Source organism: Lontra canadensis, unplaced genomic scaffold, assembly GCF_010015895.1.
Source record: "Lontra canadensis isolate GAN:19392208 unplaced genomic scaffold, GSC_riverotter_1.0 scaffold28, whole genome shotgun sequence".
NCBI classification, from domain to species: Eukaryota; Metazoa; Chordata; class Mammalia; order Carnivora; family Mustelidae; genus Lontra; species Lontra canadensis.
In genome coordinates this window covers 20,776,937-20,795,920 of record NW_022631022.1, presented here as the reverse complement: position 1 = coordinate 20,795,920, position 18,984 = coordinate 20,776,937, and the positions used below count along the sequence as shown (strand labels likewise).

General features: G+C 38.1%; 1 protein-coding gene across 3 annotated transcripts in view; it reads right to left on the bottom strand.

Moving 5' to 3' along the window:
* Positions 1-18,984, bottom strand: part of SCAPER (S-phase cyclin A associated protein in the ER) — a 460,910-nt gene that overhangs the window by 219,311 nt on the left and 222,615 nt on the right. For all 3 annotated transcript variants that reach the window (XM_032865126.1, XM_032865127.1, XM_032865128.1), the window contains one exon: positions 12,428-12,554. In XM_032865126.1, coding sequence (XP_032721017.1) covers positions 12,428-12,554 — 127 coding nt within the window. The remainder of the gene's footprint in view (positions 1-12,427; positions 12,555-18,984) is intronic.

Genomic DNA, 18,984 nt, shown 5'->3' with positions numbered 1-18,984 from the left:
CCTCCCCAATGTCCATAACCCCACCCACCCTCCTGACCACCCTCCCCCCATCAACCCTCAGTTTGTTTTGTGAGATTAAGAGTCACTTATGGTTTGTCTCCCTCCCAATCCCATCTTGTTTCATTTACTCTTTTACCCCCTTAACCTCCCATGTTGCATCTCCTCTCCCTCATATCAGGGAGATCATATGATAGTTGTCTTTCTCCGATTGGCTTATTTCGCTAAGCATGATACCCTCTAGTTCCATCCACATCATCACAAATGGCAAGATTTCATTTCTTTTGATGGCTGCATAGTATTCCATTGTGTATATATACCACCTCTTCTTTATCCATTCGTCTGTTGATGGACATCTAGGTTCTTTCCATAGTTTGGCTATTGTAGACATTGCTGCTATAAACATTCGGGTACACGTGCCCCTTTGGATCACTATGTTTGTATCTTTCGGGTAAATACCCAGCAGTGCAATTGCTGGGTCATAGGGTAGTTCTATTTTCAACATTTTGAGGAACCTCCATGCTGTTTTCCAGAGTGGTTGCAACAGCTTGCATTCCCACCGACAGTGTAGGAGGGTTCCCCTTTCTCCGCATCCTCGCCAGCATCTGTCATTTCCGGACTTGTTAATTTTAGCCATTCTGACTGGTGTGAGGTGATATCTCATTGTGGTTTTGATTTGTATTTCCCTGATGCCGAGAGATACGGAGCACTTTTTCATGTGTCTGTTGGCCATCTGGATGTCTTCTTTGCAGAAATGTCTGTTCATGTCTTCTGCCCATTTCTTGATTGGATTATTTGTTCTTTGGGTGTTGAGTTTGCTAAGTTCTTTATAGGTTGTGGACACTAGCCCTTTATCTGATATGTCATTTGCAAATATCTTCTCCCATTCTGTCAGTTGTCTTTTGGTTTTGTGAACTGTTTCCTTTGCTGTGCAAAAGCTTTTGATCTTGATAAAATCCCAATAGTTCATTTTTGCCCTTGCTTCCCTTGCCTTTGGCGATGTTCCTAGGAAGATGTTGCTGCGGCTGAGGTCGAAGAGGTTGCTGCCTGTGTTCTCCTCAAGGATTTTGATGGATTCCTTTCTCACATTGAGGTCCTTCATCCATTTTGAGTCTATTTTCGTGTGTGGTGTAAGGAAATGATCCAATTTCATTTTTCTGCATGTGGCTGTCCAATTTTCCCAACACCATTTATTGAAGAGGCTGTCTTTTTTCCATTGGACATTCTTTCCTGCTTTGTCGAAGATTAGTTGACCATACAGTTGAGGGTCTATTTCTGGGCTCTCTATTTTGTTCCATTGATCTATGTGTCTGTTTTTGTGTCAGTACCATGCTGTCTTGATGAAGACAGCTTTGTAATAGAGCCTGAAGTCCGGAATCGTGATGCCACCAACTTTGGCTTTCTTTTTCAATATTCCTTTGGCTATTCGAGGTCTTTCCTGGTTCCATATAAATTTTAGGATTATTTGTTCCATTTCTTTGAAAAAAATGGATGGTACTTTGATAGGAATTGCATTACATGTGTAGATTGCTTTAGGTAGCATAGACATTTTCACAATATTTATCCTTCCAATCCAGGAGCATGGAACATTTTTAAAATTTCTTTGTGTCTTCCTCAATTTCTTTCATGAGTACTTTATAGTTTTCTGTGTATAGATTCTTAGTCTCTTTGCTTAGGTTTATTCCTAGGTATCTTATAGTTTTGGGTGTAATTGTAAATGGGATGGACTCCTTTATTTGTCTTTCTTCTGTCTTGTTGTTGGTGTACAGAAATGCAACTGATTTCTGTGCATTGCTTTTATATCCTGATAGTTTACTGAATTCCTGTACAAGTTCTAGCAGTTTTGGAGTGGAGTCTTTTGGGTTTTCCACAAATAGTATCATATCATCTGTGAAGAGTGATAGTTTGACTTCTTCTTTGCTGATTTGGATGCCTTTAATTTCCTTTTGTTGTCTGATTGCTGAGGCTAGGACTTCTAGTACTATGTTGAATAGCAGTGGTGATAACGGACATCCCTGCCCTGTTCCTGACCTTAGCGGAAAAGCTTTCAGTTTTTCTCCACTGAGAATGATATTTGCGGTGGGTTTTTCATAGATGGCTTTGATAATATTGAGGTATGTGCCCTCTATCCCTACACTTTGAAGAGTTTTGATCAGGAAGGGATGCTGTACTTTGTCAAATGCTTTTTCAGCATCTATGGAGAGTATCATATGGTTCTTGTTCTTTCTTTTATTAATGTGTTGTATCACATTGATTGATTTGCGGATGTTGAACCAAACTTGCAGCCCTGGAATAAATCCCACTTGGTCGTGGTGAATAATCCTTTTAATGTACTGTTGAATCCTATTGGCTACTATTTTGGTGAGAATTTTTGCATCTGTGTTTATCAAGGATATTGGTCTGTAGTTCTCTTTTTTGATGGGATCCTTGTCTGGTTTTGGGATCAAGGTGATGCTGGCCTCATAAAATGAGTTTGGAAGTTTTCTTTCCATTTCTACTTTTTGGAACAGTTTCAGGAGAATAGGAATTAGTTCTTCTTTAAATGTTTGGTAGAATTCCCCCGGGAAGCCGTCTGGCCCTGGGCTTTTGTTTGTTTGGAGATTTTTGATGACTGTTTCAATCTCCTTACTGGTTATGGGTCTCTTCAGGCTTTCTATTTCTTCCTGATTCAGTTGTGGTAGTTTATATGTCTCTAGGAATGCATCCATTTCTTCCAGATTGTCAAATTTGTTGGCGTAGAGTTGCTCATAGTATGTTCTTATAATTGTCTGTATTTCTTTGGTGTTAGTTGTGATCTCTCCTCTCTCATTCCTGATTTTATTGATTTGGGTCCTTTCTCTTTTCTTTTTGATAAGTCTGGCCAGGGGTTTATCAATCTTATTCATTCTTTCAAAGAACCAGCTCCTAGTTTCGTTGATTTGTTCTATTGTTTTTTTGGTTTCTATGTCATTGATTTCTGCTCTGATCTTTATGATTTCTCTTCTCCTGCTGGGTTTAGGGTTTCTTTCTTCTTCTTTCTCCAGCTCCTTTAGGTGTAGGGTTAGGTTGTGTACCTGAGACCTTTCTTGTTTCTTAAGAAAGGCTTGTACTGCTATATATTTTCCTCTCAGGACTGCCTTTGTTGTGTCCCACAGATTTTGAACCGTTGTGTTTTCATTATCATTTGTTTCCATGAATTTTTTCAATTCTTCTTTAATTTCCTGGTTGACCCATTCATTCTTTAGAAGGATGCTGTTTAGTCTCCATGTATTTGGCTTCTTTCCAAATTTCCTCTTGTGACTGAGTTCTAGCTTCAGAGCATTGTGGTCTGAAAATATGCAGGGAATGATCCCAATCTTTTGATACTGGTTGAGACCTGATCTAGGACTGGAGAATGTTCCATGTGCACTAGAGAAGAATGTGTATTCTGTTGCTTTGGGATGAAATGTTCTGAATATATCTGTGATGTCCATCTGGTCCAGTGTGTCATTTAAGGCCTTTATTTCCTTGTTGATCTTTTGCTTGGATGATCTGCCCATTTCAGTGAGAGGAGTGTTAAAGTCCCCTACTATTATTGTATTATTGTTGATGTGTTTCTTTGATTTTGTTATTAATTGGTTTATATAGTTGGCTGCTCCCACGTTAGGGGTATAGATATTTAAAATCGTTAGATCTTCTTGTTGAACAGATCCTTTGAGTATGATATAGTGTCCTTCCTCATCTCTTATTATAGTCTTTGGCTTAAACTCTAATTGATCTGATATAAGGATTGCCACTCCTGCTTTCTTCTGATGTCCATTAGCATGGTAAATTCTTTTCCACTCCCTCACTTTAAATCTGGAGGTGTCTTCGGGTTTAAAATGAGTTTCTTGTAGGCAACATATAGATGGGTTTTGTTTTTTTTACCCATTCTGATACCCTGTGTCTTTTGAATGGGGCATTTAGCCCATTAACATTCAGGGTAACTATTGAGAGATATGAATTTAGTGCCATTGTATTGCCTGTAAGGTGATTGTTATTGTATATTGTCTCTGTTCCTTTCTGATCTACTACTTTTAGGGTCTCTCTTTGCTTAGAGGACCCCTTTCAATATTTCCTGTAGAGCTGGTTTGGTGTTTGCAAATTCTTTCAGTTTTTGTTTGTCCCGGAAGCTTTTAATCTCTCCTTCTATTTTCAGTGATAGCCTAGCTGGATATAGTATTCTTGGCTGCATGTTTTTCTCGTTTAGTGCTCTGAATATATCATGCCAGCTCTTTCAGGCCTGCCAGGTCTCTGTGGATAAGTCTGCTGCCAATCTAATATTTTTACCATTGTATGTTACAGACTTCTTTTCCCGGGCTGCTTTCAGGATTTTCTCTTTGTCACTAAGACTTGTAAATTTGACTATTAGGTGACAGGGTGTGGACCTATTCTTATTGATTTTGAGGGGGGTTCTCTGAACCTCCTGGATTTTGATGCTTGTTCCCTTTGCCATATTGGGGAAATTCTCTCCAATAATTCTCTCCAATATACCTTCTGCTCCCCTCTCTCTTTCTTCTTCTTCTGGAATCCCAATTATCCTAATGTTGTTTCGTCTTATGGTGTCACTTATCTCTCGAATTCTCCCCTCGTGGTCCAGTAGCTGTTTGTCCCTCTTTTGCTCAGCTTCTTTATTCTCTGTCATTTGGTCTTCTATATCGCTAATTCTTTCTTCTGCCTCATTTATCCTAGCAGTGAGAGCCTCCATTTTTTATTGCACCTCCTTAATAGCTTTTTTGATTTCAACTTGGTTAGATTTTAGTTCTTTTATTTCTCCAGAAAGGGCTTTTATATCTCCCGAGAGGGTTTCTCTAATATCTTCCATGACTTTTTCGAGCCCGGCTAGAACCTTGAGAATCGTCATTCTGTACTCTAGATCTGACATATTACCAATGTCTGTATTGATTAGGTCCCTAGCCTTTGGTACTGCCTCTTGTTCTTTTTTTTGTGGTGAATTTTTCTGCCTTGTCATTTTGTCCAGGTAAGAGTATATGAAGGAGCAAGTAAAATACTAAAAGGGTGGCAACAACCCCAGGAAAATATGCTTTAGCCAAATCAGAAGAGATTCCAAATCGTGAGGGGGGAGAAAGGGTAAAAAAGGTTCAGAAAGAAAAAAAAAAAAAAGAAACAATTAAAAAAGAAAACCAATAAAGAAAAAATATAAAAAGGAAAAAATATATATATTATATAAACTAGCTAAAAAAACGTTAAAAAAGAAAAGGGTAAAAGTTAAAAAAATTTAGCAGAAGAAGAGAAAAAAAAATTGAAAAAAAAAATTAAATTAACTGCAATGCTAAGGAATCATGGGGAGAAAGCCATGAGTTCTTGCTTTCTCCTCCTCTGGAATTCCGCTGTTCTCCTTGGTATTGAAACTGCACTCCTTGGTAGGTGAACTTGGTCCTGGCTGGGTTTTTTGTTGATCTTCTGGGGGAGGGGCCTGTTGTAGTGATTTTCAAGTGTCTTTGCCCCAGGCAGAGTTGCACCACCCTTCCCAGGGGCCGGGCTGAGTAATCCGCTCAGGTTTGCTTTCGGGAGCTTTTGTTCCCTGAGCGCTTTCCGTAGAGTTCCGGAGGACGGGAATGAAGATGGCGGCCTCCCGGTCTCCGGCCCGGAGGAGCCGAGAGCCCGGGGCCCCACTCCTCAGTGCGCCTCAGAGAACAGTGCCCAATTACTCCCGTCACCCTGCCTCCGGCAGCGCTCCGAGCTGACTGAGCCTGCGACCGGTTCAAGGTAACCCCGAGCTTAGAGCTCACTCCTCGGCTCTGTCTCTGTAGCTGGCTTCCCTGTTCTAATACCTGTAAGCTCTGAGACACTCAGACACCCCTGATCCTTCTGTGACCCTGCTGGACCTGAGGCCACGCTGACCCCGCGTCGGCTTCACCCCAGTTAAGCCTCTGGAGCGATGTCCCTCAGTGGAACAGACTTTTAAAAGTCCTGATTTTGTGCTCCGTTCCTCTGCCGCTTGCCGGGAGCCGGCCCCTCCCCCCGCAGTCTATCTTTCCATCTCTTTGGATTCATTTCTCCACCAGTCCTACCTTTCAGAAAGTGGTTGATTTTCTGTTTCTAGAATTGCTCTTCTTCTTCTCTTCGATCTTCCGTTGGATTTGTAGGTGTTTGCAATCTTTAGATAAGCTACCTAGCTGATCTCCCGCTACCTGAAGTAGTCTCAACCTGCTACTCCTCCGCCATCTTGACTCCTCCCTATAGTAAGTTTTGATACCTGGTAGAGCAAATCCTCCCATATTATTATTTTTCAACAGTGTCTTGGCCATTATTAGTTCTTTGAAATTGTGTATTTTAATTTTAGAATCTGCATTTCAATTTCCAGAAAATAAAGTTTCAATTGCACAATATAAAGAATTTTCATTCTGAATGCACTAAATCTACAAATCAATTTGTGGTGAAAAGGTATATTACTATAGTGAGGGTTCCAATCCATGAACATGATTTATTTACTCCTAGATAATTAATATTTTGTTGATGATATAAATAAGATTGATTTTTTTTGCAAGACTGATTTTTATATACTGTTGTTGTATCCTAGTAGACTTTTTAAACTTACTATTTCATGAAATTAGCTACATTTTTATTTTAGATACAGTCTGTGAGTTAAGGAAATTGTATTCTATTCCTTGTTTACAATGATGAATTGATTTGATGCTGAACTCATCAAATGCTTCTGCTAGGTCTTTTGAGATGCTCACATCTTTTTCTTTTTTCATCTATTAATATGATAAACTCTGATTGACTTTCCAGTGTTAAATCAACTTGAATACCTTGAATAATTCCAATTTTGTTGTGATATACTATTCTTTGTACACATTGCAAGATTTTGTTTGCCAAAAATTTGTTAAGGAATTTTGAATCTAAGTTCATGAATTAGATTGGCTTATAATTTGATTTCCTCCAGTTTCATGATGATGTGTTTAGGTGTAGATTTCTTTTTTTTTTTTTTAATTTATTTTCAGCGTAACAGAATTCATTGTTTTTGCACCACACCCAGTGTTCCATGCAATACGTGCCCTTCTTAATACCCACCACCTGGCTCCCCCAACCTCCCACCCCCCACCCCTTCAAAACCCTCAGGTTATTTTTCAGAGTCCATAGTCTCTCATGGTTCACCTCCCCTTCCAATTTCCCTCCACTCCCTTCTCCTCTCCATCTCCCTATGTCCTCCATGTTATTTGTTATGCTCCACAAATAAGTGAAACCATATGATAATTGACTCTCTCTGCTTGACTTATTTCACTCAGCATAATCTCTTCTAGTCCCATCCATGTTGCTACAAAAGTTGGGTATTCATCCTTTCTGATGGAGGCATAATACTCCATAGTGTATATGGACCACATCTTCCTTATCCATTCGTCTGTTGAAGGGCATCTTGGTTCTTTCCACAGTTTGGCGACCGTGGCCATTGCTGCTAAAAACATAGGTGTAGATTTCTTTTTTATTTTCACTGTTGGGCTTCACTGGGTTTCTTGAATCTCTGGGTTGATTTGTAAAGTTTTAGAAAGTTCTAAATGAGAATCACTTCAGGTGCTGTTTCTGCCCTTTTCTCTCCTCTCTTCCTGAATAATTATACATAAATTAAAAACCTCACTATATTTGATATGCTTCTATTCTTTTCTGTATTTTTCATATATTCTCTCCATGTTTTAGTCTTAGGACTTAGAATATAGTTATTTTCTCTTCAGTGGGTTTATTTTGCTGTTACATGATGTATAGTTTTCTTAATTTTGATTACCAAAACATTCAGTTCTTGAATTTCTATTTTCTTTCAAATGTGCTATACCTTTTAAAAAATGGTTAATACTTACATCCTTGAACATAGCAAGCATAGCCCCCATTGGTCTGTTCCCACTGATTTCTATCCATGTTATCATGCCCCTTTATATGGTTAACTACCTTTCTCTGTCAGACACTGTATTTGAAACTTATTTTGTCGAAATAATTGAGACTTAGGTTGATATTATCTTTCTTCACAGTAGATTTCCCACTTGCTTCTGTCACGCACCTGGAGGTATTAGCAATCCAAGATCACTTTTTTTTTTTTCCCAACAACTGTTCTTTTTTGTTCTTTTTTTTTTTTTTTTTTCCAGCCACCCAGATGATCTGAAGTTAAGCTGTGGTCTGTGCAATGACTGGCATACTTCCAATCTACCCTTGACAGTCCTAGACTACAACACTTTTAATACACCAATTTTGCAATAATGTCAAAAATATTACTCAGCTTCTTATCCACTTCTTTTGGATCACCAATTGTACCCAGCCCCAAAATGCCTTGTTTCCAGATCTCAGCCCAGTAATTCTTTACCACTTTGTTAGCAATTCAGTTCCAGTTTATATTTTGTCTAGCTTTATTAATTGGCATCAGTAGAACTATTCTGATTTACATACTCTGTCCATATGTGTAGATATTTTCAATCCTTTTATTTCCTTAGAAGATAAAAATCATAGTTTTATAATCTGTAACTGGTATTTACAAAGACTTGCAATTCTAGTTTCTGCTTGTTATAACTCATAATGATTTATTTACTTTTGCACACCCTTTTTTTGGGCTGTGGCTATCTGTTCTTGTAAAACTATTTGACAGAAATTATCTAAGGCCCAGGATTAAAGGTGTCTTCTTTAAGTGAGGACTTGCATTTCCTTCTGCCAAGTATCTAGGGATACCACTAGTCAGTCTGGGACTACTTCAATTCACCATTTGAAATGATACAGGTGATATGAGTTTGGGCAGAAAGTCTACTCCAGGGCTGGATTATAGTTATAACTTCTGCACTATGCCATAGCACTTTCTTTGCAGTCTCTAAGAATGAGGTAAGTGGGTTCATGATTATATCACAGAATAGGTTATGGACGTCTTATCTCTGTAAACAGAAAATCTATTAGATGTCATACTTTAGGCAGCCCTTAAGCTTTTACTTTTCTTTCCTACCCCATGAGGCTTGCAAATCATAACTCTTGGGGGATTCAGTTATAATTGAATACAACTTCCTAAATTCTGTGTTTTTTTTTTGACCTGGTAATTCTTCAAATTTTTCTTAGCAATTTGATGTTTTTAAGAAAGCTACTTTAAATTTTTCCCAGTATTTTTAATCATTTAATTAAGTTATAATGTTAAACAAGTATTTAACACAATTTGCCAACCATTCATGATACAAATACAAACTCAAGCCAATTTGTCAATGTGATGAACAGCATCTAAGGAAGACCTATAGCTGATAAGATGCCTAAATTTGAAATACTCAACACTATCTCCCTAAGACTAGAGCAACACAATGATGTCTCTTCTTACCACTTCTACCCAACACTGTAATGGAGGTGCTAGCCATTGCAGTTAGTCAAGAGAAACAAATAAAGAGGCATAAAAATGGGACAGAAAAACCAGTATTTTTAGATGTTTTTGTTGGTAGAGTAGGTGCAAGTACCCTAGGACCATCGTTATTTCTTGCAGAATTGGGTGGAGTTGGTTAAAAACTGTAACATATGCAACACAGCTTATAGGCTTTTTAATTCTAAACAGAATCAGAGAACCTGAAAAGTAAGAAGGGACCTGATACAAATGGTAAGTACTAATAGGCAGGTTTCCTCAGTTCCCTGATCTTTCATTACAAGAGTGTTTTTGTGCATCATAAAGTTTAACCTGCTATCTCTAAAGTAATTCTCAGAATTCCAGAAGAAGTATCTAAGGAAAACTGTATCAAAGCATTAACAAAAAGCATCAGTGTGTTGAGATCTCAATTAAGAAGATGAAGACCTCAAGATTCATCTCTCACCATTCCTCAGGGAGTGCTTGCCCAAGTTCTACCAGGCCCACCCTTGTCACTTCTAGGTTGTCTTCAATTCCTTCACTGGGTACTTGGCTTTGGCTCTAATGATTTTCTTACTCCAGGCAGTTTTCCAAAGAAAAACAAATGGTTATTTACAATTCCTAAACTGAAATCATAAATATCAGCTGAATTACACTGAAATGTCAGTATAACTCTATGAACAGAATTTCACATAAAGTGAGTCTGTCTTGGCTAGGTAAAAGGGATTTTAGTTATAAAAATAGCAAAAGGATCTTACTGTAGGTAAGTTTAGACTCTCAGGTGGTCCTGCAGTGTATACTCTGAGGACAGCTTTACAGCAAGGCTTCTGACACAGACCATTTAGATCAGGAGCCAGACTACATTTTTCTCCCCAAAATTATAAGGAATCAGTGGTATTCCAGTAAATTGCCCATTTGTGAATGAAATAACTTTACTTAGATTTTCATACTGAATACCTTTCTTATACAGATCATTTTACTTTTTCCTCAAAAATTCTCCGATTACTTCAATCTAAAACAATATTCATGAGATAAGGTGCACATAGTGGTATCTTCAAGTAAATCCCTTTTAGTTCAAAGTATAAGTACCCTTTATAAAAATAATCGGTGCTAATTTTTAAAATAGAGATTTTTTCCAAGGTATATCAAATCTCCAAACACTCCCATCTAGCACATGTCTGACAATTACCAGTTTCTGAACTCTGACACTCTGAAAGGGATGTGTTCCACAGAACTGACTCTTTGTGGCTCTGCCACAATGCCTCAGTGAATATGCTGCTCTCAGTTCCTACAGAGGACTGTACAGTCTGACGCCAAAATGCAACTTAACACCATCTTGTGAATATGACGGAGAATCCAGTAATTCCACCCTTGAGGTGTATGCCCTAGACAAGAGTAATGATTCTCAAAATATGATGCCTAGACCAGCAGCATCAGTGTCACCTGTGAAATACAAATTCTTAGGACCCATTGCAGAACTAATGAATCAGAAACCCAAGGTGGGCTGTGTTTTATCAAGTCCTAATGATTCTGATGTAGACTAAAGTCTGAGACTTCCCACTTTGGAGAAATTTGTTCATTTGCTCTGATACAAGAATGCTGGAGCAGCACTGTCTCTAACTGCTCAGTCTCTTTTCTCTCTCTCACAAACAAACTGATACACATTCAACTCTGACTGAATTCAATCCTGGAAAACAATGTCCATGTCAGGAAAATGGATTTAAAAACTATATTATTAACACAATGAAGTACTCACTCACAATAGAGAAAATAAATGAAAAACAGCTACATTTATAAGCCTAAATAAAACTTAGAATCATAATTTTGATTGAAAAAATCATAGAAGTCTACAGTATGATATTTTATAAAGGTCAAATATAAGCAAAACTAAATAATATATTATGTAATACATTTATAAATGTGATAAAGAAAAAGGCTATTAAAAAACAAAGAAAAGATATCCCTTTAATACTGTATTATTTCCTTCAAAGGGAGCAGCGATGGGAATGGGGGTGGAAGAATTACACTAGGAACCACAGGTGTACTGGGAACAGTCTAGTTTTTAAATTGGGTGGTGAATTCACAGCTGTTCATTATATTTAGGTTATTTTTATCACTCCATTCTTTTGTGTATCTCAAGTATTATACATTTAAACCCAGAAAACAAAAAACAAAAAAAATTGCAGGTAATAAACAAAGACGGCCATTACACCAAATAGAAAAATTAGAAACCAACCAAGTGATATAAATTGCATAAATTGTGATATGTTCATTTGGCTACAAGGAATTTTTAAAGACATGAGAAAAAATTTATGATAAAATCAGCCAGATAAAATTATGTGAGAAATGTACAATAAAAAGTAAGAAGAAAATACAATAAAATGTGAACAGTGGGTACTATAGGGAGTTGACTTCTTTGTGCATTGAAAATTTTCTATATTGAGTAGTAAATACTTTAGAAATCATTAAGAATTTTTAAACTATCACAAGAATATTTACTGTCTCTAAGTCACTAAAGAAAACTGCCAAATTTTCTGTTGGTAACTGTAAGGAAATTGGTGCTTTGTAGAAATCTGGTTGTGATTCATGAGTTATATAATTCAGTTTTATATTTTCTGCCATAAAATTGTATACTTTCATTACTGTGATTCCATTTAAAATAATTTTGTTGGGGCGCCTGGGTGGCTCAGTGGGCTAAAGCCTCTGCTTTCGGCTCAGGTCATGATCCCAGGGTCCTGGGATCGAGCCCCGCATCGGGCTCTCTGCTCAGTAGGGAGCCTGCTTCCCTCCTCTCTCTGGCTGCCTCTCTGCCTACTTGTGATTTCTCTCTGTCAAATAAATTAAAAAAAAAAAATTTTGTTTTTGTTTGTATGGGGAAAAATATGATTGACCCAATGATCATATTTTTGCTATTGAGGATTTCAATTAAAATGACTGAAAACAACATCAGTTTAATCAATGAAAGGAAAAAAAAAACATTGATCAGTGGTTGACCAGGTTTTGGAAACACAGACGAAATGCATAAATGAGAGTCAGCCTTATAGTCCTATGTATGCCCTGTCATAGTGAGAAAGAACCACAAATATTAAGGTCAAGCAAGGCAAAAGATTATTTACATACCTTTTTTTCCAAAATTCTAGTGATCTCGCCTAGGGTCCGATCTAAAGCAGAAACTTTATTGTTTGCCCACGAGCCACTGTCTTGTACTTGTAGTTGTTTTAGAAGATCTTTAGCTAATCGCTGAAGCCTTCAAAATAAAATGAAAGGGAAGAATGACTTTAATGAATTAGACTATAATTATTTCATTTTCCTCAACGTTTTGAAACAAAAGTTACTTTCATTATTGTATTAGAAACTGCTTCACAGAACAGCTCTGAGGAGGAACAAACAAACCACTCCTCAGGCTGATATTACTTAAATTCATGAATATCGACCTAGTCCTTACAGCACAAAATAGAACTAGAAGACAGTAGATTAGCTAGAACAACAGCTACCATCAGTTTCTGTGTGACACTTAACTAGAACAGAACTGCAGATGGGGAGAAGGTGAGACTATGGGGGCAGAGAAAATGAGTATAAGAAACTCTGGGTTTTCATATTTTGATTTAAATCTTCAAGGTAGACTTGGATATCATGTTGTAAGCATTGTAAACTCTCAAAATGTCAAACTCCCCATGTTTCAGTTTACAAGCCATTTGGGGATTGCCTGCCACTGATGATGTCATTTACTTAGGCAACAGAGCAATTATTTGCTTTTCACCAGGAAATAACACACATTACTTAGACTGTGGGATTCTTTTGTGAGTGAAGTATGTGTAATATTTCTTTGTAGCCCTTCCTTCTTCTGTTTCATATACCTCATTCTGAGCAATCCTCTCCTTTCCACTTACTTAAGTAGTCCACCAACAGATATTCACCAGACACACTCCCAGACCTCTCCACTTCTCCCCTATACATCACTCCCCTGTTGTCTCACTTCCATTTTTACCTATGATAGATTCTGTAGGCCATCATTATAGTCACTTTCTGGCAAGCATGCTACATTCCCTCTCTGCTGTTCTGTTTGTTACTCCTACTAGCCAACCCCAGCAGTGGTAATAGTCACTAATGTTTAACTCTTTCTGTAGGCACCATTCTCAGTGTCTTGATGTATTAACTTAGTTGGCTGGATAATGAACATCTGCCAGCCTTTTCCATCTCTGATCTTGGTATGACCACACATTCAGGATCTTAGTGAATCCATTTAGCATCCTCACTCTCCCACTCTCCACAAAGACTTGCTTCAAACATTATCCATTCTCTTCAAATCTCCATCATTTCCTTTCCCCTCTTGCTTTCAAAAAAAGATCTTACACTTCAGAATGAAAATGGAACTACTGGAACAGGAAAATCCTCACTTTCTGCCACAAAATCTACAAACCTATCTGCATTTCAGCCATACCCTCCTTTGCTTCTCCTATTACAATCAAGGAAGACTAATTCCTCCTATGTAGGGCTAATCCTGCCACACAGAATCTGTGTACATGAAGTCCTTCTATCAAAATCACCCTCTTCCCCTTCAGTGTCTTTGCAAACACTCTTCTTTCATTCCTTCTGAAATGCTTTCCTCAACTCCACATTATCTAGAAAATTTCTACTTATCCCTGAGTTTCAGCTCAGACACTGTTTTTTCTGATTTGACTAGTCCTTTAAATCACTTATCACAAGTCTTTCCCATGGAGAGGTTTGCAATAGAACTTTTAGCAATGATGGGAATGTTCTGTATCTGTACGGCCCACTATGGTGGCTGCAAGGCAAATGTGGCCATTATGCACCTGAAGTATAGTTAGTATCACTGAGGAGCTAAATTTTAAGTTGTATTTATTTATTTATTTTTATTTATGAGAGTGTGTGCAAGCGGGGGTTGGGGGTGGTGAAGGGCAGAGAGAGAATCTTTTTTTTTTTTTTCTTAAGCAGACTTCATGCTCAGCACAGAGCCCCTTGCAGGGCTTGATCTCACAACACCGAGATCATTATCTAGGCCTAAATCAAGAGTCAGACGTTTAACCAAATGAATCACCCAGGTGCCCCTTATGTTGTATTTAATCTTAATAATTTAAATGCCCACTTGTGGCTAGAAGCTATTTTATTGAACAGTGCAGAAGCACAGTCTTAACTGCATGAAAGAGGGCTGTCTACCTGTTCACTGCCTAACCACAGCACCTAATATGTTAACGTAAATGCACTCAAAAGATGCTTAATGATTAGTGTACTAAGAAAAAATTTCTTCTCTAATCTTAATAATATCCATAACTTCATAGGTTACAAAATACATTAATGTACATGATTTTATGTAATCCTATGAAAACAATGTCCATTAGTATTTTTCCCACTTGAAAAATGAAGAAACTAAGGCTCAGACAAATTGAATGACTTTCCCAAGGTCTCACAACTGGTAAAAGTTATTACTAGGACTAGCCCTTTGGTCCTCAAATCTCATGCTTTTGTATCCAAACCATATTAATCAACTCAATAAGGACATTTTATTCACAAATAAACAATACCATAGAATAATACATATTTATATTACATGTAAATATATATATATATATTTTTTCCCCTTTCAGAGCTTTTGAAGATTGAAAGTAATTAATGTAATGTACCTAACATCTTTTTTTTAATCTTTTATTTTTTTAACTTTTTAAATTTTTATTATTTTTTTTTTGTACCTAACATCTTTTAAAGATTGAAAGTAATTAATGTAATGTACCTAACACCATTCAGGAGTAAAGGAGACATTCAATAAATGGTCAACTATTATTACTATTCATTGACAGAAGGTCTCAATCCAACAAAAGGAAAAAGGGAATATAAAAAACACAGAAATAGAATAAGAACAACATACTTCTTTTCCCTTTCAATCAAATATGGGCTGGAGTCCCATCCGATTAAAGTTACTGACCTTATCATGTTGAGGAATATTGGCAGCGAACTTTATCATGTGATAGATAAGTAGCCACTTCAGCTTTTGGCTGAATAAAGCCTGCACACCATGTAACTAAATATCCAGCCATAGCCATGGATGCATATGAATCTAGCAGTATTCTTACCAAGAATGGTCACATTCCACTGAAAACCAGGGGTACTTAGGGAGGCAAAAGGACCATTTTAATTCACAGAATACAAGAGGCTTGTATTTCACCCTGAGGTAAATCAAATCTGGGATTCATATGAACCTACCCTTCAAGGAAGAATGCCAAATCAAGGGGATGCTTTGGTAACATGAGATAAAGCTCTGTTTCATTCCCTGCCTCCACAGAAGTACCACAAATAATATGGCCCCTCTCAAGGAGAAAACCATCAGATTTTGATTCATACTATGAGTAATTACAGACTGTCAGGACTTAGGCCCTGAAAAGTATATTTTCCCTATAGGGGAAGAAAAGAAGCTGTTTAGAGGGTGCAGTTTTTAGTACGGAAATTGTTATCTGAGTTACTTCTGGCAGAAAAATTTTCTAGCATGAAAAGAAAAAGTAGAGGCTTTGTAACTCCTAGCCTAGAACATGAATATTATCTGTCAGATAAATAGTTTTGTGGAGAATGTTGTAAGGTCAAATACTTTCTTTTCAAAACTAAAACATTAATTTCCACAACAACTCCAACTTCAACTGTGTCATTGGTAAATGTGAAATGTAAATAAATTTCTGTAAGAAGCCCTAATCTGTATCACAGTCAAATTTTGGTCAGTTCATTAGGATCACCGGGATGATCTGAAAAATGTAAGGAGATCGGGCCCACTTTAGGAAATGTTGCTCTTTAGTACGATGGACAGGAAGACATGAACACATTAACATTTTTTTTCTTTCACTTTCTTGATTTGAAAGGTACATAGTCTAAATTCAGGGCAATTGGTTCCCCTTCTATTTTTAAGTAATATGTTGAAAGCTTTATTTTGAAATATTAAGAGCCTAAGAAATCTCTACATAAGATGAAAAAAATCCGTGTACATACACTGCCTCCTACATTGCACACCTTTCATTTTTACCTGCCAGCATCCTTTGTAGAAAAAGAACCCATCTATCCCCCCCTTTATTTTAAAGATTTATTTATTTATTTATTTGACAGAGAGAGATCACAAGCAGGCAGGCAGAGAGAGGAGGAAGCAGGCTCTCTGCTGAGCAGAGAGCCCGATGTGGGGCTCGATCCCAGGACACTGGGATCATGACCTGAGCCTAAGGCAGAGGCTTTAAGCCACTGAGCCACCCAGGTACCCCCCATCTATCCCTTTTAAGGAATCACCTTGCCTTCACTTACATGGGTGTACTTGATGTGCTCACTGCTGTCGGGATGTTGCTATTCCCAGACAATCGCTCTCAGTGGAAAGAGCTAGGAAACCTGTATATTATTTTATAAATAAATATTTAAAATATATATAATATATATCCCTACATATTTACATCTGTATTTCTATATAGATACATATTTCTATTTCTATATATTGGAAAATATAATTAAAACCAATACCTATAATTCCAATTTGCTACAGGGTCTTTCTATTGTCTCTGGATATTTTTAACTCTTTTCCAACAGCAAGCAATCTTCCTTTCATCATTCTTAACTTTATCTTATGTATTTGACCAATTCCCTACATGTAATTTATCACCCATCCACCCACCCTTCCTTTGTTTCTTCCTTTTTCTTCCTTCCTTTCTTTCTCTCTCTCTCTTTCTTTCTTTCAAGATTTTATTTATTTATTTGAGAGAGAGGGGGGAAAAAATGAGCAGGGGAAGGGTTGAGGGAGAAGCAGACTTCCTGCTAAGAAGGGAGCCTGACATGGGACTAGATCCCAGGACTCCAAGATCATGACCTGAGTCTAAGGCTGGTGCTTAACTGAATGAGGCACCCAGGTGCCTCCCATCTTTGTTTAATTATGTATGCTATTATGTCCCCTTGGGCTCTGACTCCCCAGTCTGGGTGGTAATGCTTTCTCACCCTGCTTGGGTTTCAATAGCCTTTGTCAGACTTCGCTCTTTATTTGGGCTCTGACAGATTGTGCCAGATGCCCATCCATAGAGGGGCTGTCCTCATTCTGCTCTGACTCACCACACCAGGCTGTGGGGCCCATCTCACATAGAAGTCCCCTTGCTCTGGCTGTGCTCTGAGCCTCCACATCTGGCCACCCCTCTTACTCCTGCGTGACTGTCCACCTCAGTCAACTCAGGGTCTGCCATCCCTCACTGTGCCACTGCTATCTCCAGCCATCTCCCTGGTGCAGATGGCTGCTTCAGTTCTCTCATCTAATGACTTCAGGATTAAATTTTTCTGGAAAGGGGAGGGGTAACTGAAAGAGGAGTAAAAGAATAATTTTCATTTATTAGTTACAATAATTTAATAAGGAAACAGTTAATCTACTATCAGGTTACCAATAGTTACAATAATTTTACTTTTGGAAGCTCAATTGTCCTATCTTTGTCCAGTATAAAACTTTTAAGTTGGCTACTCATTCCTTTTAAAAAACACTGGCAGTCTTTGAGACTTTTTTTTGTTTTTATTTTTATTAACATATAATGTATTATTTGTTTCAGGGGTAGAGATCTGTGATTCATCAGTCTTAAAAATTCACAGCATTCACCATAGCACATACCCTCCCCAGTGTCCATTACCCAGCCACCCTATCCCTCCCGCCGCCCCACCATACCTCCAGCAACCCTCAGTTTGTTTCCTGAAATTAAGAGTCTCTTATGGTATGGCCCCCTCCTTGGTCCCATCTTGTTTCATTTTTTCCCTACTTTCCCCCAACAACCCCTCACCCTGCCTCTTAAATTCCTCACATAAGAGAGATTCTAGGGCGCCTGGGTGGCTCAGTGGGTTAAGCCGCTGCCTTCGGCTCAGGTCATGATCTCGGGGTCCTGGGATCGAGTCCCGCATCGGGCTCTCTGCTCGGCAGGGAGCCTGCTTCCCCCTCTCTCTCTCTCTGCCTGCCTCTCCATCTACTTGTGATCTCTCTCTGTCAAATAAATAAAATCTTTAAAAAAAAAGAGAGAGATTCTATAATTGTCTTTCTCTGACTGACTTATTTCACTTAGCCTAATACCCTCTAGTTCCACCCACATCATTGCAAATGGAAGGATTTCAGGGGTTTTGATGGCTGCACATTATTTCATTATACACACACACACACATATGGGGGTGTGTGTGTGTGTATACCACATCTTCTTCATCCATTCATCTATTGATGGACATCTAGGTTTTTTTCATAGTTTGGCTAATGCTGCTATAAACATTCAGGTACATGTGCCTCTTTGGATCACTACATTTGTATCCTTAGGGTAAATACCCAGTATGCGATTGCTGGGTTGTAGGGTAGCTCTATTTTTAACTATCTGAGGAATCTCCATACTTTCTTCCAGAGTGGCTGCATTAGTTTGCATTCCCACTAACAATGTAGGCGGAATCCCCTTTCTCTGCATCCTCACCAACACCTGTTGTTTCCTGACAGGTTAATATTAGCTATTCTGACTGGTGTGAGGTGGTATCTCACTGTGGTTTTGATTTGTATTTTCCTGAGGCCGAGTGATGTTGAGCACTTTTTCATGTGTCTGTTGGCCATGTGGATGTCTTCTTTGCAGACACTGGACCACATCTTCTTTATCCATTCATCTGTTGAAGGGCATCTTGGCTTCTTCCACAGTTTGGCT